The 23,404-nt window shown below is 47.5% G+C and overlaps 1 protein-coding gene and 1 long non-coding RNA gene across 2 annotated transcripts; both read right to left on the bottom strand.

Moving 5' to 3' along the window:
- Positions 1–984: 984 nt before the first annotated feature.
- Positions 985–6,087, bottom strand: LOC125436901. The gene is made up of 2 exons (XR_007245133.1): positions 4,429–6,087; positions 985–4,123 (listed from the first exon to the last, which is right to left on the bottom strand). It is a non-coding gene; the product is annotated as an uncharacterized LOC125436901 (long non-coding RNA).
- A 2,706-nt stretch (positions 6,088–8,793) lies between these two features.
- On the bottom strand, positions 8,794–21,333 carry ZNF532 (zinc finger protein 532). The gene is made up of 4 exons (XM_048504335.1): positions 20,995–21,333; positions 14,638–14,750; positions 12,657–12,804; positions 8,794–9,425 (listed from the first exon to the last, which is right to left on the bottom strand). Exons 1-4 carry the CDS (start codon positions 21,331–21,333, stop codon positions 8,931–8,933), a joined length of 1,095 nt encoding a protein of 364 aa, XP_048360292.1. The 3' UTR covers positions 8,794–8,930.
- Between the last annotated feature and the right edge of the window lie 2,071 nt (positions 21,334–23,404).

Below are 23,404 nucleotides of genomic sequence, written 5' to 3'. Positions count from 1 at the left end.
CAAATGGCGAATTCACTGAGGTGATCGGGTGAGAAGCTCGATGCGGCAAAAGGTGAGCATTGAAAATAAGATTTAATTTGCAAATACCTATTTTGTGAACACTGACTCATTCAAGCACAGTACCTGGTGCCTGACTAATGGTACCTTCATGTTTTCCACCTGACAGCCCCACCTGAGCATTCTGCTTTGAAGAAGCCTTAGACAATGTGCGCTCTGCAAATTGGTTTTTATGGGCTGCTGCGAAACCTAGAAACTCAAATTTCTGTTCTTCTACAGTACACCTGACTTGAGAGACATTCAGAGAAGAGAAGCTAAGATCAACCAATCCCTTGCATATCTCTTTAACAACTCCCTTTCTATAATCTCTACTTTGTTCCTCCTTTGCCTGAGCTCACTTACATCTACCAAGAAAACAGATTTGTAATGGAGGAATCCTTTAAACATGCACATTCTAAGCCTTATCACCAGAGGCAGAGCACTCATGGGGACATGTGGGGTCACAATTCCCTGCCACCATGGCTGATGGGAATTGTAGTCCATGAACATCCGGAGAGCCGCAGGTTGCAGATCCCTGATCCAGACACATGCAAACGTGCCTCACTCTTCCTGTGAAGTGGACAAAATATGTACCCCACCACACAATCACTCCACATTGTGCCACAGAGAAACATTTCTCACCAGAGAGAGAAACATTCTCTGAAGATGCTAGGTGTAGATGCAGGTGAAACATTAGGTGCAAAACCCACCATCACACAGCCCAGAAAACCCACAACAGCCAGTGGATTCCAGCCGTAAAGCCTTCGACAATACATAGAACAAGAGTCTGCTTTTGGCCCACAAGGTTATGCGGGCGATACTGAGACAGTGGCACCAAAGGGGAAACTGGGAAAGACTGCCACTTCTCCCTCTTGCCTTTGCTGAAAAGCTGGTGAGATCTAAACCGGCATGTAAATATACAAAAATAACTACTAGGAACAAGTCCTGTAATAAAAAGGTAGCCTTTATTATTTCATTCACTCTGTACAAAAAAAATTGAGAAAAGAAAACCACACCATCACTGCATCGTGACAACCCATTTGATATACAAGTCCAAAAGTGCACATCAACAAAGTGTGAGGGTTTCAAGAGGTACAGTTTGTTTGTTTTAAAAAAGAGGCAGTGATAAGCTAGCACACATCACTGACGGAAGGCTAATGGGATCCCAAGAATATTCTGCTAGTGGGGTTTTTTTTTTAAAGATTAAAAGTTCTCTATAACCTCCAAACACTTGATGAGTAAACAGAGAAAGGGGGAAGGGGAAAAAAAACAAGCATTAATTTGCCATCAACGAATGAAGAGCAAGGAAGATCCAGAAGAGATAATAGCTCTTTTGTGACGGCATATTTACGAGAACCCTTAGAAGGATCAGTGTTTGTTCCCGCTCCCCCAAAGCTGACAAACAGTCTTCATCAATAAATAACAGAATCTCACAATTCTTAAGGGGCAACAAAAGAGATCCCCCAACATTTATTTACATATGAAATGTATTTAGTACAATCGTTATGAATAGATTCAATACCCGAGCGGCCGGGACGTCCCCTTTCAGAACGAAACGTTTATCTATGTTATAATCATGCAGATCTCTCTCTCTCTATGTATATTTACATACATACATACAAGAAACGTTTTGCTTTAAGTTTAAAAAAGTACAAAATTGGTTTCGGGGAATACATACGTGGTATAAAAGCAAACAAAACAAAAACGTAACTCACTGAGAACTCAATGTTAAGGAGGCAGTCAATGGTACATTTTATTTTTCCTGTACTTCCATGAAAACATTCATTAGTGTAAATAGGTACACTCAGAAGTGTTCAAAATAAGCACCAGAACTTGCACCAAGGAAATCCATAATCAGTACTCATAAAATACAAAATAAAGTGATGCTAATTAACACATTTTTTGCCTCGAGAATAAGGGTCAAAAGCCACAGGGGGCACAAAAGCTATGAACTGCTTTCTCCTCCACCATCTTCTGTATGCCCAGTCTTTTGAAAACATTCACCCCATCCAAATAATTTTGGTGTAAATGGTGGGAATGCCACAGAGTAAACAAAGCTCCATGCTCAGGGGTCAAAGATGGCGGTTTGCACAAAAAACGAGGATTCCCATTTTTGGAAATGTTTACCAACATAGAAAACCACGGTTATTATCCGTTTCAGCATTTGGTGACTGCAAACCTCTGGCTTATACCCATTAGCAGCAGTTTCTGCAATCCACTGTGTTCTGCATAGGCAACTGAACTGTGTAGGCACCTCTGATAGACAGCCTGTTGTCCAGGATATGAATGCTAACATCCCAAAAAGGTTGAAGGACATCGTGTGGCATGGATTGAGGCGTGGTGAATGCAGCTTTAAGAGGGACAATTGGGGTCGATGATGATTGTCAAACTCTACACTTATAAGATCTACAAACGTGTACTCTAAAAAGTTCTCAGGAGAAGCCGAAATGCTGCATTTGGTACCTTATTTTAGTATAGAATTCTGGGCACTAGGAACGACATAAGAGATATGGCTCTGGGGGTGCTTTTGGAAAGGACTCAGCTAACACCATTTCACATGACTTTTGATTCAATGCGACATAGGTGGGTGCTGACACGGCCTACTGGCCAAGCCAGGAAACGTGAGTTCATATCTCACTTTGTCCATTAACTTTCCATGGCCTTAGGCCAGGGGTGTCCAACTCTGGCGATTCAGATGTCCGTGGACTACAATTCCCATCATCCCCTGCTGGCAGGTGCTGATGGGAATTGTAGTCCATGAACATCTGAAGCGCCAGAGTTGGACACCTCTACCTTAGGCAATACACTGACAGCCGGCATCAGTGATTCCTCCTTCGCCCCTACGGTACCTGGCTGTTGTAAGGATATAAAAATCTACACCATGCGAGTGTCACCCTGAACAGGTTTTTTTTTTAGAAACTCAGTCTTCCTTATGTGTTGTCAGGGTACCACAGAAGAATTATTAATTTGCCAAACATTCATGATATTCGAAGTGCTTCAAAACACTCACATCACTGATCTCCACCAGCATGATCGTATGGCTACCACCTCCTTTAAAACACCTCTTTAAAAGACTCTGTGCTTCTCTAGCACCGGTATTTCCTTCTATCCCGTTAACCACTTAACTTCCACAAATCAGTCTCACTTACGCATCCAAGAAGGCAAACAACTACTGGTCACGAGAAGCTCAGGTTCACCTCCAGTTTCAATCAAGAGAGAAACTGCCATGAAAACAGGAATCTGGTGCAATTCAGAATTCAAAGCAAAATATAAACCGTTCTGTTGGGAAAACGTAAACAAGGGTGTCAGGCTAGAAAGCCGGTGGACCGTACAAGATAGCAACCTTCTCTTAACAGATTCCTAAAGTATTTGAGCAAAATTCAGGTCCAGTAGCACCTTAGAGACCCACAAGATGTTCGGATTATAAGCTTTTAATACTGAAAGCTCCTTTGGTTAGATAAAGCTCTGCCCTATTTTGCACTCATGGTCTGCCCTGCAGTCAGGTACATTCTCTTCAGGGTAGAACTTCCCTTATTGTTGCCTTTTCCTTCCTCGCACACTCACATCACATATCCGATTATCCCTGGGTTTCCTAGAGTGTAGGAACTGCGAATATTTCCCTGCCTGTGCAGGAAGGAATCCAGTGTCTGTTTCTCCAGCTTTGGGCTTGCTGCTCTTCCCCACCTTCCCTTGCACGAGCACTTCCACTCACTTCCCAGGTAGGCATTTCCAGAGGAATGATGAGATTCATTTTTATTTTTTTTAACTCTAATTTTCTAACCCAGTGGCGGCAGAATATTAAAATAGGCAAAAATATTTTTTAAAGACCCGGGGGGGGGGGGGTGGAGCAATGAAATCCGCAACCCAAAACGATGGCTAGGATTGGACCAAACAATGGGGTCGACTTACATGTAAACAGGGAATCGCAGGGAGACCCCACGGCAGAGCAGACAGTCTCGGGGTAAACACTGCATGCATAATGGCCCCAATCTCCTTAAAACTCATCTCCTAAAAATCTTATTTGTCTCGAAGGCTCTTTTGGACCCGAATCTTGCTTATGTGCTGAAGACCAACATGGCTACCCAACCTGTAGTAGTAGTAGTAGTAGTTTGGATTTATATCCCCCCTTTCTCTCCTGCAGGAGACTCAAAGGGGCTGACAATCTCCTTTCCCTTCCTCTCCCCACAACAAACACCCTGTGAGGTGGGTGGGGCTGAGAGAGCTCCGAGAAGCTGTGACTAGCCCAACGTCACCCAGCTGGTGTGTGTGAAGTGTACAGGCTAATCTGAATTCCCCAGCTAAGCCTCCACAGCTCAGGCGGCAGAGCTGGGAATCAAACCCAGTTCCTCCAGATTAGATACACGAGCTCCAGATTAGATACACGATACAAACCTGAAACTAAAGTATTGTGAAAAACCAAGGAAAACCAGCATTGAAGTCAGACCAGTTGCACCATAAACTGAAGAGCTGACAGGGACCCAAAAAAAGCTATCTAAAACTGACTGCCCTGTCAAGTAGGATTTTCACAGTCTAGGAGTTTAAGAGATCACCTGGGCCTTACATGCAACTAATGCATGGCATCAAAACAAGGAAAATCAGCTATTAGCTGATATCATCACCCCTTCTCAGGCAACTTTGCCATTGCACTTACAAAAGATCTATCCAGCAGTCTTTCACTTGTGCAGACGCCAAACTGAGTTCTGCAAACCTATATCAATTATGGGCTTATATTTACTGATTTTGCATAATTTATGCTGCTCCTGCTAGTGATAAGGGGGAATAAGGAATCATGCACTGCATGGAATTATCATCTCCAGTACAAGAGAACTCAATCAGACCAGTTTATTAAAGTCCCAACTGCATGATAAGCAGCCATCTGGTTGGGTCCAGGTCTTCCAAAAGGGGCTGTGGCTCAGCGGTAGATCATCTACTTGCCATGCAAAAGGTCTCAGGTTCAATCCCCCGCATGTTCAGGCCAAATGGTCAAGTAGGAGGTGACATGAAAGACCCCCACTTAAAACCGCAGACAGCCAGTCTGAGCACACAAAGACATTACTGATATTGTTGGGCCAATGCACTTTCAATCCACTTTCAATGCACTTTGCAGCTGGGCAGAATAGCAAAATTCACTTGCAAACAGTTGTGAAAGTGGATTGAAAGTGCATTATTTTGCTTGTGCGGAAGGGGCCTGAGCAGACAAAGACATTATTGACATTGATGGGCCAACAGTGGTGTAGCGCCCACGGGACCAGGGGGGAATGCCCCGGGCGGAGATGTGGCCAGGCCGTGGAGGAGGCATGACGGGGCCCTTTTGGGGCGGCAGTGCTGTGGCAGGGGCGCGGTGCGCACGCGCTCCCCCAGGCACAGTTTCCCCTCACTCCGCCTCTGTGGGCCAATGTACTGATTCAGTACAAGGCAGCTTTTATGTGTATTCATCTACCATGAGGGGGTCTGACATGAACTGGGACCATAGTGCCATGGAGAAAGGATTTCAACCCACTCTCTCGTGCTGTTTTCCCAACTCACTGGGCAAATCTTGGTGGACTCCATCAGTACACCTGAAGCCCCCAACATAGCAAACAGTACCCCCTGTAGCCATTTAGGGTCAGGAAAAAGGAATAGGGGGGAGGCTAAAGTCCCTCCTCACACAGAGCAGGCCAGATATGAATCAGGTCCACATGCAGGAAACAGAGCTCCAAGAAGGAACTTCCAAACACACACAGAAAACATCACGGGTTGGAACCTATCAGGAAGAGGAGCCTATTTCACCACCAGAAAGGCCAACTAGAGACATGCACATACAGAAGCCAGGCAAGACGGTTGCAAGAGGGGCAAGAACTCTCAGAGTTGGCCTGGAAGGGCTGGTAGGATTCAACCCCATGTTTAGATAAGCCTTGGATTCTAGAATTTACCATACTCTGTCCCACAGAAAGGTGATAGTAGGGTTGTATATTCCTCCACCTCAGAACAAAGCATGCTGGCTCTTCTTTTGATTGTGTGTTCCCGAATTGCAAGGGGTTGGACTTGATGGGGTTTCTTCCAACTCTATGATTCTTTGTTGTCGAATGCTCTGCCTGAGTCCTAGTGCATACCTAGCCCTGCTCCTGCCATTCGTTTGAAAGGAAAAATACATTTTGACATCAATGCTCTTGTATCAAAGTGCCGCGTTCAATCATGCACTAAATAATGGTTTTGACAAAGGCAGTGCATAAGAATGAATAATTCTCATATCCATTCGAGACTATATTCTAATGCAGAACCATACCACTTTCTGAACCACTGCCCTTCAACTGACCAAATTATCATCTTTCTGTGGACAGAGTATATTTGTAGCCCAAAGGACTTCAATCGTGAGATTTCGCTCAACCAGGCATTTTGCCCAAATCTAATGTCTAGGTTTGATCCAATCAGCTTTTACACTGGTGAAAAAAGAAGTAGAGGGTCTTACTGGACCAACCCAGCCACCCTAAAAAAAAACTATGTTGGAGATCATGGACAAAGAGGAGAAACAAGTGAGACAGAGTGAAAAAAAGCTTGTTAAATTCAACCCTTTGTTTTTGTTATGCAAACACAAAACTGCGGAAGACTCACCTGTCTAAACTTTTCAGTTTTGCGCAGCTCTAATGGGCGAAATACATTTGGCCCAACACTGTCCATTAAAGGTGCCCGACAGGGAATGCACAAAATATTTATAACAAGCAATTGGTGCAAAATTTGAGTGTTGGCTTATTTATCATTTAAACATCAGACAGCTGAATTTAACATAAACCAGTGACCCATACCCTCCAATGCAAGCCATGCGTTAAGACTTACAGTCCATCCGATCAAGTGACAATGGATAATGCCTCATGAACGGTTCCGATATAAACGTTTCAAGAAATTACATGATCTGCAACTTTCTCCTCCCACCCCCCATCACCCTCCACAACTGTAAACATATTCACAAAACTGTACACATTTTGTTCAGTCTCGAGCAGCTAAGCTTAATTCTGCATCCCATTTTGCAGAAAATACTAAATTAAATACTGGTTGATGGATTTTTAACAAGGCTTCTGCGGAGTCCACTGGCCGTGTTCAAAAAGTGAAAACACAAGAGCTAAAGAGCACGGTGCTTAAGAAACGCAAGTGGGGCAACCCACCAGCATGCTCTCCTGTGCAAAGTTAACTGAAATGATGAACATAGGTTCCTATGGATTTTAATGGGCCTTTAGGGTAAGAGAATCTCCAAATGGATAAGATCAAAGCAGGAGAAGTCAATCTATGGCTACCAATCTTGATCCTCCTTGATCTCAGATTGCAAATGCCTTAGCAGACCAGGTGCTCAGGGGCAACAGCAGCAGCAGAAGGCCATTGCTTTCACATCCTGCATGTGAGCTCCCAAAGGCACCTGGTGGGCCACTGCGAGTAGCAGAGTGCTGGACTAGATGGACTCTGGTCTGATCCAGCAGGCTAGTTCTTATGTTCTTATGAATGCAATTCTCCATCTGTGCAGAGAACTGCACTCTGAAATCCTTCCTGGATAATTAAGAAAGTCTCTATGTGTATGTTGGACACTTCAGGTGTCAGAATCCATCCAAATGTCCTCCTGAGCCAGCTTCCCATAACGCTGTCCCATGACACCTGTTCACTTCAATGGGCTTTATGTTTCTTAAGCATCACGCTCCTTAGCTCCTCCGCTGAATTCTTTGAACATGGCTGGCGTGTTCTCACACGTGGAGAGACTCTCTCACATTATATATGATTTATAAAAAGCACCTCAAAGTCGTACACAAGAGATCAAAATAACATGATTCCAAATACTATCCTTTTGGTCACAACACGCTAGACTGCTTGGGGCTCTACAAACACGCGATACCGTTTGGGGCTCTAGTCCTCTCGATTATTCAGAACAGAAGCAAATGTAAACAAAAATCCAACTTGCTTTTCTTTCCTCTGATTAGGGTTTTCCTACTCAATACTCATACAAACACATAACAAAGAGTATAAAAATCATCTGTTTAAATATATACATACTCTGTTTGACTCCAATACTGCTTTATTTAATGCTGTATTCTTGGGGAGACGACAGACTTTGTGTGTTTGCCTGTCCGTCTGTCTGTACAGACATATACTCACACATGTCTATATATAGCTCTCTACATATATCTATTATCTATAGCGAAGAAGTGAGGAAGATACATTTAAATATAGACTATATTGCAACGGCATGGGCAGAAATATTAACACTATTACTGTTGGTGAACCTTCGGTACCAAAAAAATTCATTTGTGTTCTGAAGGAGAGAAGGGTTTTTGTATAGTCGAAGGCTTTCACGACCGGAATCACTGGGGTGCTGTGTGGTTTCTGGACTGTATGGCCGTGTTCTAGCAGCATTCTCTCCTGACGTTTCGCCTGCATCTGATAGTAGAAATGGAAGGATCTTCAGAGGATCTGATAGTAGAAATGGAAAGCAAGTGGAGTATATATACTGTGAGGTCAAAAGGTGAGGCCATCTGAGTAGAGTAGCCTGGCATGTGAGTCACAAAGAAGTCTGTAGCATGTGAGTAACAATGAAGATAGCAAGGTCAATAGGTGAATGCATCTGAATAGAACAAAGACCAGGATACTTCTATTCAGATGCATTCACCTATTGACCTTGCTATCTTCATTGTTACTCACATGCTACAGAATTCTTTGTGACTCACATGCCAGGCTACTTCTATTCAGATGGCCTCACAGTATATATACTCCACTTGCTTTCCATTTCTACTATCAGATCCTCTGAAGATGCCAGCCACAGATGCAGGCGAAACGTCAGGAAAAAATGCTGCTAGAACACGGCCATACAGCCCAGAAACCACACAGCACTCCAGAAGGGTTTTTGCTTTTCAGATACATGAGTCAGATAGAGCAGGTTATTTTTCAGCTGAACTCATTCGTTTGGATTTGATGAAGGCCATCCCATGAGTCCGCATGTGGGTCTTTAAGGCAGCTTCTGTTTCAAAGGTCTTTGAGCAAACTTTGCATTTCCGGTCGGACAGAGCATTGCCGGACGCCTCCTCCTCACGGCTGGGCTTGTTCTCCTGCTGGTTGTCTTCGCCGGAACCGTTCTGTTTGGAGATGGGCTGCGGCTCCTTCAGCTTATGCACGATGAAGAGGTGCCTGGAAAGAGAGACGTGGGAGGTGTAGCACAAGCCACACTCCCGACACTGGTAGGAAGAGCCGTCGGATTTATGCTGGGGAATATGTTCGTGGAACTGAAGGAGGTTCTCCGTCGTGAAGCCGCACACCGCACACTTGTGGACTTTGAAAACGTTGATCTTCAGCTTTTTCAGGGGCTGAGTGATGGCGCCTCGGGGGGGCCTGAACTCCACCACCGGTTCGTCCAATTTACGCTTTGGGCTGGGAACCTGAAAATTGACAAGACAACCGTTTGGTGAATGTCCAGCTATAACTGCGTGTTTATGCTCAGTAATATTCACCGCTTTCATATTTTGAAAGAAGCAGAAAACTGCTGTGTGAGCTGTGTGGCGTAGTGGCTAAGTGCTTGCACTGCCACTCACACGGTCAGGAGTTCGAGCCCCCTATGGGTCAGATATCCGAGCAGCTGGCTCATGGTCAACTCAGCCATCCATCCATTCTTTGGTCGGTAAATGAGTACCTAGCACATAGCTAGGGGGTAAAGAATTGCCGGGGAAAAGCAATGGCAAACTACCCCACAAAAACGGCTTGCCTATGAAATCACTGCTTGCAGTGGTGCCCCAGGGTCGGACACGACTGAAGGGGAAACTTTACTTAACTTTAATATTCACCACTTCCATATTTTGAAAGAGGCAGAAAACTGCTGTGTGAGCTAGATCCCGTTTATACAACAGATCAACCAAACTGACCAGCGGCAGAGTTCAGAACAGACAAAATAAAGACATTTTCACATGACATAAGAGTTATGGTGACAATTCCCACCAATAGTTGATTTAGTTCATCATTCTGGTCAAATCCCCACTGACGATTAAACGCGTGAGAAATATCCAGGTTTTATGCAAAACTCCCAATCGCTTTCCAGCCGATCATGGCTCTGGCGCTCCTTGTCCACCTGATCACGGGGTTTTCCCACACCTGGATGGAAGTGCACCCTTTCTAAAAAACCTGTGATCGATCCGGATCGGAAGGCAGTGGTGGGGAGGATCGGGGGTTGAATTTCCCATTGCAGTGAGTGACGTCGAGCGTCCCAACCAATCAGGGCACAGCAGGCTGTGCGCAATGCGCATGCAGCCCCTTTTTTACTTTGCACCCGCAGAGACAACGTGGAAACAAAGCAACGTGGACGATTGTGTTGACTCAAGCAAACCAAGTATAAGGCAGAACTACACTAAACACTGACATGAAAGGTCGGAGCCTCGTGGAAACGGAGCTTTGCTTAAACAAGCCGCTCCACCATTTCCGCTCCAAGTTGACCCGCGCATGTGTGTGCCAACGTGGCTCTACAAAAAATTTTTTTTAAAAAAAAATTCTCGCCCCAACACAACGCAACAGCCAATCAGGATAGCCCCTGACCGGATTGCGTGTTTGATCGCACAATCGTGGGGATTCCTGCATTGCTGCTGCGTTGCTCAAAACCAGGATAATTTGGTGGGCACAAGCTGCAGCGGGGAGCATGAAACCGCAATTAAAAGGTGCCGATTCTTTTCAAACCTGGTTCAATCTAGATTCATTTTCTCAGTGGGGAAATGGCCTCTGTTTCCTACAGTGGCTATCCAAACTACTTGGAGGTCCAGAGACGGAGTGTAGAAGCGTGGTGTAGTGGTTAAGTGCAGGTGGATTCTAATCTGGAGAACCAGGTTTGATTCCCCACTCCTCCGCCTGAGTGGCAGAGGCTTATCTGGTGAACCAGATGTGTTTCGCCCCTCTTACATTCCTGCTGGGTGACCTTGGGCTAGTCACAGTTCTCTCTGAACTCTCTCAGCCCCACCTACCTCACAAGGTGTCTGCTGTGGGGAGAGGAAAGGAGCTTGTAAGCCACCTGGGGCCTGATTTCAGGAGAGAAAGGTGGGATATAAATCCAAACTCTTCTCCTTCAAAAATCTTCCCCTCTCAGAGAGACCTGGCCTCCAAGGTTCTATTGTGTCTAAATCACCTTCTGAAATTATCTGTGCTCCTGGCTACTGCTACGGCCTGGAACAGAGAGTTCTAACAGGAATTAAGTGTTGTTCAGTCGCAACTGAGATGAGCAGAAGTGGTTTGCCACTGCTGCCTTCCTCTGCACGGCAGCCCCCGTCTTCCTTGGAGGCCTCCCATCCACATACTGACCATAGGTGACACTGCTTAACTTTACGGCTCAGGCTAACTCTCTGGCAGAGAGTTTTACAAGTTAATTATGCACCGAATGGGGGGGGGGGGAGCTCCCTTCCTTTTGCCTGCCTTCTCACTGCCATGGTACTGCAAACAGGCTATAGAAAGCTGAAACAAATTTAGAGATAAACCCCCATTCTGTTGCAAATAGCAGGGGTGAGAGGGAGCACAGAACCACCTAAGCACAGAAACAACAACGGGACCCAGAGCCAGTGTGGTATAGCGATTAAGAGTGGCAGACTGAGCACTGGCCTCTTGCACTAGGGAAGTTGTGGTGAACCTATGGCACAGGTGCCAGAGGTGGCACTCAGAGCCCTCTCTGTGGGCACGTGCAAACAGAGCCCCCCCCCCCACACACACCTAGGCTGGTCTCGGCTGCTGGGCTCAGTTATTAGCATTAAACCTAAGACCTAGTTTTGGGGAAGCAGTGTAGTGCTGTTAAACCCCACTGATTTTCATGCGAAGAACTAAAGTGTGATCGTTTACTTGGGAGTAAGCTTGGTTGCTGGCAATGGGGTTTGTTCTGAGTAAACGCTCCTAGGGTTGTGATTCACCCGTTGGAAGAGTTGCACGGTTGCTTCAAAGCAAAGCCACCAACTACCACCAAGCTTACTCCCGAGTAACACACGCCTCGAAGCCAACCATTTTTTCTAAACTAAAACCTCAGTATTCAGGTTAAAGTGCCGTGTTGGCACTTCGCGATAAATAAGTGGGTTTCGGGTTGCAATTTGGGCACTCGGTCTCAAAAAGGTTCGCCATCACTGCACTAGGGCCAGCTCAGTGTGGGACTGTGCATGTATCAGCCCACCTCTTTAACCGTGCACGTCTTGGCTGTTCCAAAAAGGTCTCTGGATCAGGCTGAAAGTGCTGTCAAGTTGCAGCCAATTTACAGTGACCCATGGGGTTGGCAAGGCAAGAGAGCTGCCGAGGTGGTTTGCCATTGCTTGGCATTGCACAGCAACCCTGCACTTCTTTGGCAGTCTGCCATCCAATTACTAACCAGGGCCAGCCCGGCTTAGCTTCCAAGATCTGATGGGACTGAGGCCCCATCTGCACAGGCAGAAATAATGCACTTTCAATTCACTCTCAATGCACTTTGCAAAATCCGCTTGCAAACAGTTGTGAAAGTGGATTGAAAGTGCATTATTTCTGCCTGTGCGGAATCTGCGTTAGCCTGGGCCATCCAAATCGGGGCTGAAAAATCAACACACATTTGAACTGGTGTCAACGGGACAAGATTCCAGTAACAAAATTATCTGTCAGAGAAGTGAGATGATGCCAACTTCTCTCACCTTGGTATCTTCCTTGGTTTCCCCCTCTCCTACGTTGGTCGATTCCGCCATCTCTTTCACGTCGGGTTCCTTAATGCCGTGCATCAGCTGAATGTGTTTTTCTAACATCAACCGCTTGGTGAAAGTACGTCTTGAATCTGGGCAGTGCCTGTGAAAAATGCACAGAAGACCTAAATTAGGTGGAGGTTCCTGGTGCCACTTGAATCAGACAAGATCCAGGAGGATGTAAAAGGGGCACATGGAAGACTAAGAACATAAGAAAGAGCCTGCTGGATCAGACCAGAGTCCATCTAGTCCAGCTCTCTGCTACTCGCAGTGGCCCACCAGGTGCCTTTGGGAGCTCACCTGCAGGATGTGAAAGCAACGGCCTGCTGCTGCTGCTCCCGAGCACCTGGTCTGCTAAGGCATTTGCAATCTCAGATCAAAGAGGATCAAGATTGGTAGCCATAGATCGACTTCTCCATAAATCTATCCAAGCTCTTTTTAAAGCTATCCAGGTTAGTGGCCATCACCACCTCCTGCAGCAGCATATTCCAAACACCAATCACACGTTGCGTGAAGAAGTGTTTCCTTTTATTAGTCCTAATTCTTCCCCCCAGCATTTTCAATGAACGCCCCCTGGTTGTAGTATTGTGAGAAAGAGAGAAAAATTTCTCTCTGTCTACATTTTCTACCCCATCCATAATTTTATAGACTTCAATCATATCCGCCCTCAGACGTCTCCTCTCCAAACTAAGAGTCCCAAACGCTGCAGCCTCTCCACATAAGGAAGGTGCTCCAGTCCCTCAATCATCCTTGTTGCCCTTCTCTGCACTTTTTCTATCTCTTCGATATCCTTTTTGAGATGTGGCGACCAGAACTGAACACAGTACTCCAAGTGCGGTCGCACCACTGCTTTATATAAGGGCATGACAATCTTTGCAGTTTTATTATCAATTCCTTTCCTAATTATGCCCAGCATAGAGTTTGTAATGGTAGAATATTTGAGCATACTTATGTCTCTTGCTTGTGCATGTGGTGACATAAGATTACTGGACAAGGATTTGACAGACTTAAGTGAGGAGTCATGAAACTGCCCATATAATTTTGCACTGATGCCTGTGTGAGGGCAAACTGGGCTAGAACTCCAGGGCACCCACTGAAGTTGATAAGTGATAGATTCAGGCAGATCCCATGTCCCCAGACGCACACCATTTCATCACGTGTGGGGGAACGCTGGGTGCCGGCTGGGTCCCTGCGCGGGGGCGCTGTTTGCTGACTGAGATGTACACTGTGGCCGCAGACCGGTCCCCCCCCCCCAACCCCCAGGAAGCCAGGGAGGGCAGGAGCTGGCCTGCCACTGCGGCGCCTGCCCGAGCCGCCTGTCCGAGCCGCAGAGCAACCACCTCCCTGCCCCTCTCCCCACCGCCCCGGATTGCACTGCCTGCATAATTATGCAGTATTTAAAATATAAACACCAAGATCAGGTAAGGGGCCTAGCATCGAGAATCTTTGCTAAATTGGCCAAATGATTGAAAGATACAGGAGATTTAGGGATTATTCTCAAATTAAACGCTAGTGTCCAAGCAAAATTTCTGGCTTTGGGAAAATCCTGTAATCTATCCATTAGCTTCACCTCACCCCCTTAATTTCTAACCTCCCTTATTCGTGCTTCTTTTGCTCTAATGAGGGGAGGGAGCCCTTAATGCAACTTCTTGGTGGTGGCACCAAAACTATAATGCCCTCTCCCCAGCCATATTCACCTGTCCCCTTCTGTCATTGTCTTCTGCCAGCAGGTGAAGACTTTTTGTTCTACCTGCCATTCTTTTTTCCTGCCCTACCTTCTAGTTGTGGTTTTATGTTTTTAATATGTACATTTTGGCTTAAAATTGTTTTTACAATATATTGTTATGTTTTGTGTTCACTGTGACTGGACAAAAAGGAGGCAGACAAACGTTGGAAACAACAAACAAATAATAATACGAAGAAAAGCAGAACTTACGAGCAGGTATATACTTTCCTAATGCCTTTGTGCTTGATACGATTGTGGCGGCAAAGACTGTGTGAGGAGCTGAAAGATTTGTCACACTGACGACAAGGGTGCTTCTTCATTTGCTTTGAAGGAAAGGGAAGACACTTTCAACATGGGGCAGGTGTTGGTACATATTAACAGTGACTCGGGGAGGGAGCTACCTTCAAGTTCACAGAGATTTCCCCACTCCGCACCTTTCTACATCACGGAAGAACAACATAACCCAAAGAGCCATTCCAAAGTGATACATTTACTAGTGCAGGGGTGTCAAACACATTTGTTACATAAATGTGATTTGGTTGGGATGGGCCAGGGGGTGGGGGGAGGTGGCTGCCTTGGCTGCTGAGCAGTGGTGGGATCCAAAAATTTTAGTAACAGGTTCCCTCGCCAGCCCCCCCCCTCAGTAAAGGGGGCAGAGGCATACCTAAGCAAACCTGAGCCCTGGGAAAAACCTGAGTTGGATGCTCCCTCCCCATGGTCAGCCACCCCACCATGACCCCCCCAAATTTTTTTTGCACCAGGTCATTTCTAAATCATCATCACATTATAGAAAATGCCCCAACTCACAAATCTGAACATAGCAATGGTGAAACACACCGATTCTTTGATAGAGACTGGTGAGATAAAAGGTACGAAAGGCTGAGAATCCATGAATTGCAGTACCTGAAAGGGATTAACCCAGTTCAGGGAGTTACATTATTAGTCGCAATTGCTATATGGAACCTTCACGTTCAAAGGCAGTATGCCTCTCGGGGAGGCGAGGGCGTGGAGATGGAAAAGCAGACCCAATTAGTAACCCCCTCTCAGTACACACAAATAATTAGTAACCCACTCTCGGGAACTGGTGAGAACCTGCTGGATCCCACCTCTGCTGCTGAGCCCCCAACAGGTTTGCCAGGCCAGATTGGGAGCAAAGAGTGGGTGGCTGCCGGGACACAGCGAGCCTGCGGGGGGGGGGGGGGGCTTGCCAGACCAGATGGGGCAGGGGGGTTCCTCGGCTGGTTTGTGAACTTGATAAGCCTTCTCAAGGGCTGCGTGTTTGATGCAGAAGAGGAAGTGAGGGTGTCTACCTCAGAGTCGCCAACTATTTTAAGCTAATGGGCACCTTTGGAAATCTGACAAGCACAATCATACATGGCCACCACAGGAGGTAGAGCTAAACCAGTGGTGGGATCCAAAATTTTTAGTAACAGGTTCCCATGGTGGTGGGATTCAAACAGTGGCGTAGCGCCAATGGGGCTGGGCGGGGCACGACGGGGGTGTGGCCGGGCATTTTGGGGTGGGGCATTAATAATTTCTCTGTTACTGTAAAAAACTCTTACTGTAAAAAAAAAGTTCCTCATTTCCAGCTGGTATCTTTCTGTCCATAATTTAAACTCATTATAGCAAGTCCTATCGTCTACTGCCAACAGAAACAACTACTTCTCCTCTAATTGACTGCCTGTCAAATACTTCATACTTTCAAATACTTAATTTTGTTTCTAAAAATCAAAAGAAGGATACTTTCCTTAAACAAGGAACTTTACCATATTTCTAAGACATGTTTTTAAAACAGCCCAACAGGGAGAATTATCCCGTTTTCTACCTTCGCTAACCAGCCACATAGGAAACAACAGGACTTTATGCTTTTTGGACCTAATGGAATTTCTAACGGAAAAGCAGACCCAATTAGTAACCCCCTCTCGGCATACACAAATAATTAGTAACCCACTCTCGGGAACTGGTGAGAACCTGCTGGATCCCACCTCTGAGCTAAACGTCAGAGTAAGGTTACCAGTAACTCTGACTGTACCTCTCCATGAACACATTTAAAATATTATCTCCCATACACACCAGAATACGGTCAAGACCTGAGTGTTTGGTCTGGCCATTAATCTCCAGGTGGGAATGGGGAATGTGGCATCTCTGACTATGTTCAGTTTGCTGGCTGTTGCTTTGCTGTCTCTGCTGCTTGGGCTGGCGTGCCCCCTTTGAACTGCCCTTCCCACAGGATCTTCTGAGGAAGCGCTTATCAGGCCTGGAGGGGAGGAATGCAGTTGTACCTGCTTGTGAGAAACTGTGGATAGCTACTTGAGCCTGGGGTGAGAGGCTGCTGTAATTTCTGCTGGGATCTCTCCACCTGAATTCAGACTGGGCAATAATGTTTTCCAGTATACATCTCTCTTGCAATAAAAGATATTTCATCGAGAATTGAGCCTACTTTATTTCAGAGATCTAGAGGACCCAACAGGGTGTCCAGCCTGACCAAAGTCCCTGACCTAGACATCTGTTTGTGCAACCGTATCAGACAACGAGTGCCAGATGTTCTGTTTCTACTGATGTGGGGAACCCCCATGGCAGAGACAGGATCCCCGCGGATTTGGGAGCAACCAAGCCATGCCAGGATGAGCCAGGTGGTGGAGAAACCTCCCGTTATATTGTCAAGCCCTGGACCAGTATCGGACTCAGTGATTTTGATCAGAAGCCTTTATTGCTGGACATCAGCAGAGCCCTAGATCAGTGGTGGCGAAGCTATGGCACTCCAGATGTTCATGGACTGCAATTCCCATCAACCCCTCCAGCATGGCCAATTGGCCATGCTGGCAGGGGCTGATTGAAGTTGTAGTCCATGAACATCTGGAGTGCCATAAGTTCGCCACCACTGCCCTAGATTAAGAAGCCGGTTCTGAACACTGGCTCTTCTAGAACTCTTTTAATGCCCCAAAGGTGCCCTCCTTTCCTTCCTTCCCCAGAAACATCAAAGTAGAACATTACAAAGAAAGAAGGTGACAATCGTCCGTTCTCAAGCCGACAGGAAGGGTTCTCAGCCCAACGGTCACTTGGGCGCAATCTACATACTACAGGTTACAAAGTACAAAGGCGGCAGGAAGCCACAGGTCAGGAAAGCACATTGTCATTACAAAAACCATGGCCCTGTTTGATGTCAGGCACGCCATCTCACAATATGCCATTGGAGCTCTGGCTGGAGGCTGTGCCACAGAATCAGAGAATGGCCAAGCAATGGAGCCAATTAGACTTTGATGAGGGGCGAGTGTTCTGACAGAACTGTGACTTGCCAAGGTCAACCAGCACGTCTCATGTGGAAGAGCGGGGAAACAAAACCAGTTCCCCAGATTAGAGTCAGCCGCTTATGTGGAGGAGTGGGGAATCAAACCCGGTTCTCCAGATTAGAGGCCACTGCTCTTAACCACTACACCGCACAGTGTGGAGCACTGCCTTCTTGCCCTGCTATGGGAGATCTCACAAGCTGACGCTGTTTTATATGTTAACCACTGTCTTTATTTTAAATGGGTTTTAATTACTTGTTGTTTAATTATGTTGTTCACCACCCTGAGCCCTTTGGGGGTAGGGCGGTATAAAAAACTCAAAAATAAATAAAATAAATAAATAAACACCTAGACCTCTTCTGCACATGCAGAATAATGCACTTTCAATGCACTTTGCAGCTGGATTTTACTGTGCGGAATAGCAAAATTTACTTGCAAACAATTGTGAAAGTGGATTGAAAGTGCATTATTCTGCATGTGCGGAAGGGGCCCTAGATGCAGAATGCAGGGCAGATCGCTCACATCTGACGTAGCCATTGTCTTCCTCCTGTGGGCTAGGAGTGTAGAGAGGCCCATTGCTGGTGTTGTTTTGCACCCAGGACCAGAGCAGCAGTTTGCCCCATTAGCTTAGTCACAAGGCTGCCGTAGCGTGCCACAAAACCAATGATGAACACCTGAAAGGACCTATGGGATTCAGGCCAAGGCTAGCGCACCCTCTGAGGGATGTATGGCAGCACCTCTTCACAATTAAAGGGAATGTAGTAGCCAAATGCCCACACCCAAGAATGTATCCTGCTCTGGTCCAATCCATTTCGGTCCTTTTCAGCTTCTGTCTTGGAAAGTTGACAAACGGGGGAATTTCAATATACCACCCGGTTCTGATTTTCACGAGGTTTTGGCTGTGCTAACACCTATGAACTTATTACATTTTCACAATATTTCCCATTTGGTTTCTGTTGCTTTCTTCCTCTGCTACCCCAGGCAGCAAAATTGACATGGTTTTTTTTATTAGTTTTACTCATGCCCAGGGGTTTCTGCGGAACATCAGCAATGGAAATTATGAGCTCCCCCCCCCCCCTTTCTCTCCTCTTTCATTTTACTACTGCAAAATTCTCTTGGTAGGGTGAACCAAAAAACAGGCTGAAGGCTGTAGACATATTGGCTTACAAAACAAGGTAGGGAAGGGGGTCAGCAATAGCTCAATAGAAGAATATCTGCATGGCGTGCGGAAGGTCCCGGGTTCAATTCCCAGCATCTCAAGTTAAAAACACCAGATGAGTAGGTGCTGTGACCAGGTTTCTCCTGTGTCAGGAGGACTGTATCTAGTCAATTGAGATGCATTCCTTGCTCAGTGCAATTGCTACAAGATATATGTAACCAGCCTGCTATATGTTACCACTGCCGTTCTGGGGCATCCTTTCTTTGATCTTTGCTTTATGGCTCCACATGCCGAGTAGATAACTAAGCTTTCCCCTGACACTTTGGTCTCATGGGAAATGGGATTGTTTCCATTGTCCTGTGGTCATGGGGATCTTTTCCTTCCTTTTATTCACTAGTAGAAAAGATGGTTGGATCGAATCCACTTAATTTTTAAAAAAGCATTTATATCTCACTTCTGAACAGAAAGCCTGAAGAAGTTTGCAAAAATCTTCATATAACATAATCAAATTCTATCAGATGGGCTGACTCAGTAAAGGAAACCCTGGCCTTCAGTTCACAAGATCTGAGCTAGGCTGTTCATGATAGATGTTTTACGTGTGGTAAGTGCCATTAAGTTGTTCAAGACCCTATGAATCAATGACCTTCAGATAATCCAATCATTAACAGTCTTGCTCAGGACTTGCAAACTAACGACCATGGCTTCTTTTATAGAGGCAATCCATCTCATCTTGGCTCCTCCTCTTATCCTGCTGCCTTCAGCTTTTCCTAGCATTATTGTCTTTTCCTGTGACTCTTGTCTTCTCATAATGTGAACTGGACATTTTGGAGGTCATTAACTCACAGGGTCACCATAAGTCAGAAGCGACTTAACATAATATCTATATATATAAAAATCTATCAGTTCGTTTTTCTGCTGACAGGTAATCTCCCAAACTACTGGACCGATTGCTTTGAAATTTTCACACAACGTTGCATTCACGTGCAGCCAGGTTTTCATACTGTTCCCACACCTCCTGTTGTGTACATGTAACAACTGTGCCAGTTATTGTGTACATGCTACACCTGTGACAGTTGGAACCACAGTTCTGTTCCGCAACAGCGCCATCTGCTGGCCGTCAAAGCAACACCCTCTAATACAAGGGAACCAACCATGCCTTCCTTGAAAACCACTGCCTTATGGAGTGAAAGGGATGGGGCGGGCTATCTGGACATGGCCCACCCACCCTAGCGGAGGAAGGGGAAGGTGAGGGAGGGTCTGGGGGTTTGCTGGACCAAACGCTCTGAAATTTGAACACAACGTAGCTCATGCCTCCCAGCGTGTTTTACGCTAGATAATTCGCCTGCAAGGGAAGAGAGTGAAAGGGACAGGACCAGCCCACCTGGACATGGCCCACTCACCCTAGCAGAGGAAGGGGAACGTTAGGGAAGGACCTGCAGGGTTGCCATGCAAGGGAACAGGAGAGAGGGAGGGGAGCGAGGGGCCCCTTGCCTCTCCCCTCCCTTGCAATCATTGTGCAACGACACATGTTCGAACTGTTCGCTTCCCCTTTTCTTCCTTTTCTACTTCACCCGACTCAGCCACAGCAAAGCGTGGCCGGGCCCGCTAGTGTACAATAAAATCCACAATAATTAAAACTAAGAATGTGCCCTTCATAGTTCCCAATAAGACACCCACATGGGGATTTTAGCAATGTGCAAATGTCAATTAAAGGGAGATTCCTTTGGGGGGGGGGGGAAGTAAAAAATATTTAGTATTTTTAAAATATACTGAGAAGCAAAAATCACACTCCAAACACCCAAATGTTAAACAAGTTTATACTCATGGTTTGCAATTTATGTACACGCCAATAAATATAAAAAAATAAAACACATGTCCGGAGCCCCTGGAGGATGGGGCGGTATAGAAGTTTAATAAATAAATAAAAATAAATAAATAAATGTACACTGATTTTAAAATATCGAACTTGACGTTTAGTGCAAACGTAATCCATACATTAATTGATGCGCCAGTTAAAAGATAGACTACATACAATCTTCCAGTGTCAAGCGGTCCTAAGAGTGGTCAATGGAAACCTTCTCATTCTCTCCTTGTACACGCAAAACAAACCCATTTATTTACCTTTCCGTGCTCCTTCCTCATGTGAGATATGTAAACTTCTCTCTGCGTAAACAGCCGGTCGCATTCCCAGCACGTCCAGCCAGGATTGGATCCTTTTTTGGGCTCTGCTTTCTTTACAGGGGAAGGGGATTTCTTCTCTGTCTTTTCTGTCCCATTAACGGACTTGGAATCTTCTTTGTTGTGACCCACTGAGTTCTGAGTGATGGGCTTCGTGCTCAGCATCAGACTCACGCCCAGGTTTGGAGGCCCCTCGACACTTTTCAGTGTCCCATGCATAGACTGAAATATATATTTAAAAACAAACAAAAAGATACATTTAGAGAGGAAGTAAGCGCCCATCAGCAAAAGCAAAGCCACAAGCCAAAATTCGTTACTTAGAAGTTCAGCTCCACTGAATCACAGGGACCAACCCACCCACCCCCCCGTGTGTGTGTGTGTGTGTGTGTGTGTGTGTGTGTGTCTGTCTCACGCACGCACGCACGCACGCACGCACAGAGTACAATATGATACAGAGGAACTGGACCACTCTGGACTACAGGTCAGGTCTACGTATTTGAAATTTTCCGTAAGTTATTATTTTATTTTATGACTTCTATACCCCGTCCAATTCCCAAATGAAGCCAGGTTCAAGAAACCATCCAATGTATAGAAATTTTAGAAAACTGGCACATCAGGGAGAAAGATTGTAGGCCAGTTTCCGCCATTATATCTTCGTTTTCAAAAGCGATCCCCTACTTATATTCCTATCAGCTCAAATGCTATCACTTACACTTTGTCAAATACCTGGCAAGCTTTTTCTTTTAAAAAAAATTAAATAAATTTTATTGAGATTAAAAATACAAATAATAATTTCTTAAAGACATACAATCTATATAATCACATCAAAACAAATGAAGACAATTACTTAATAACAAACAAAACCAGCTAAGTGTGTGTGTGTGGGAGAAATCCCCAACTTTCTATTTTTTTAACTTTACTGCAGTTAATGCTTCCCCCACAGTGACCAACTTTAGTCTAACTTAGTTCGTACCCCTGAGGAATCACAATGTGTATTACTTTACCTATACCTGAGCTATAGCTATCTTATATCGAATATAATGCTACTTTACAGATTAAAGTTAACTTGGTGAGCTTTGACAGACACTAAATGGGTTCTAGTAAGTTAATGTAAAATGCTGTTAAAACATTAAGTCACTAGAAGTCTCCTATTAATATTTTGCTGCCATAGATAAGAATACAAAGCAGAATAACACCCTTCCAAGCTCACTGAGTTCAATGTTTAGGATTATAATTATAAGAGCTTTTCCACATTCTTGTTTTCCTCCCTTCTCAGTTACTTTGTTTCATTTGGGGGGGGGGGGGGGGGGGGGTGGGGGGGGGGGGGGGGGGGGGGGGGGGGGGGTGGGGGGGGGGGGGGTGGGGGGGGGGGGGGGTTGGGGGGGGGGGGGGTGGGGGGGGGGGGGGGTGGGGGGGGGGGGGGGGGGGGGGGGGGGGCTGCTGGGGGGGGGGGGGGTGTGGGGGGGGGGGGGTTGTGGGGGGGGGGGGGTTGGGGGGGGCGGGGGCGTGGGGGGGGAGGGGGGATGGGGGGGGGGGGGGGGTTGGGGGGGGGGGGGGGTGGGGGGGGGGGGTGGGGGGGGGGGGGGGGTTTGTGGGGAGGGGGGTGGGGGGGGGGGGGGGGTTTGGGGGGGGGGGAGGGTGGGGGCGGGGGGGGTTGGGGGGGGGGGGGGGTGGGGGGGGGGGGGGGGGGGGGGGGGGGGGGGGGGGGGGGGGGGGGGGTGGGGGGGGGGGGGGGTTGGGGGGGGGGGGGTTTTTGGGGGGGGGGCGGGTGGGGGGGGGGGGGGGTTGGGGTGGGGGGGGTTGGGAGGGGGGGGGGGTGGGGGGGGGGGGGGGGGGGGGGGGGGGGGGGTGGGGGGGGGGGGGGGTGGGGGGGGGGGGGGGTGGGGGGGGGGGGGGGTGGGGGGGGGGGGGGGTGGGGGGGGGGGGGGGTGGGGGGGGGGGGGGGTGGGGGGGGGGGGGGGTGGGGGGGGGGGGGGGTGGGGGGGGGGGGGGGTGGGGGGGGGGGGGGGTGGGGGGGGGGGGGGGTGGGGGGGGGGGGGGGTGGGGGGGGGGGGGGGTGGGGGGGGGGGGGGGTGGGGGGGGGGGGGGGTGGGGGGGGGGGGGGGTGGGGGGGGGGGGGGGTGGGGGGGGGGGGGGGTGGGGGGGGGGGGGGGTGGGGGGGGGGGGGGGTGGGGGGGGGGGGGGGTGGGGGGGGGGGGGGGTGGGGGGGGGGGGGGGTGGGGGGGGGGGGGGGTGGGGGGGGGGGGGGGTGGGGGGGGGGGGGGGTGGGGGGGGGGGGGGGTGGGGGGGGGGGGGGGTGGGGGGGGGGGGGGGTGGGGGGGGGGGGGGGTGGGGGGGGGGGGGGGTGGGGGGG

The sequence above is a fragment of the Sphaerodactylus townsendi genome, linkage group LG07 (genome assembly GCF_021028975.2).
Source record: "Sphaerodactylus townsendi isolate TG3544 linkage group LG07, MPM_Stown_v2.3, whole genome shotgun sequence".
Classification (NCBI taxonomy): Eukaryota; Metazoa; Chordata; class Lepidosauria; order Squamata; family Sphaerodactylidae; genus Sphaerodactylus; species Sphaerodactylus townsendi.
The sequence above is the reverse complement of the archived record's forward strand: the minus strand, read 5'-3'. Positions and strand labels throughout refer to the sequence as shown.

What these genes read in the sequence shown, in the direction of transcription:
- ZNF532 (XM_048504335.1), bottom strand. Translation starts at nt 21,333, where the DNA reads ATGGGCGCTTACTTCCTCTCTAAATGTATCTTTTTGTTTGTTTTTAAA. An exon ending in AGGAAAGTATATACCTGCTC is followed by an intron (nt 12,805 to 14,637) that starts GTAAGTTCTGCT and finishes CATTTTTCACAG; the next exon opens with GCACTGCCCAGATTCAAGAC. An exon ending in AAACCAAGGAAGATACCAAG is followed by an intron (nt 9,426 to 12,656) that starts GTGAGAGAAGTT and finishes GTCAATTTTCAG; the next exon opens with GTTCCCAGCCCAAAGCGTAA.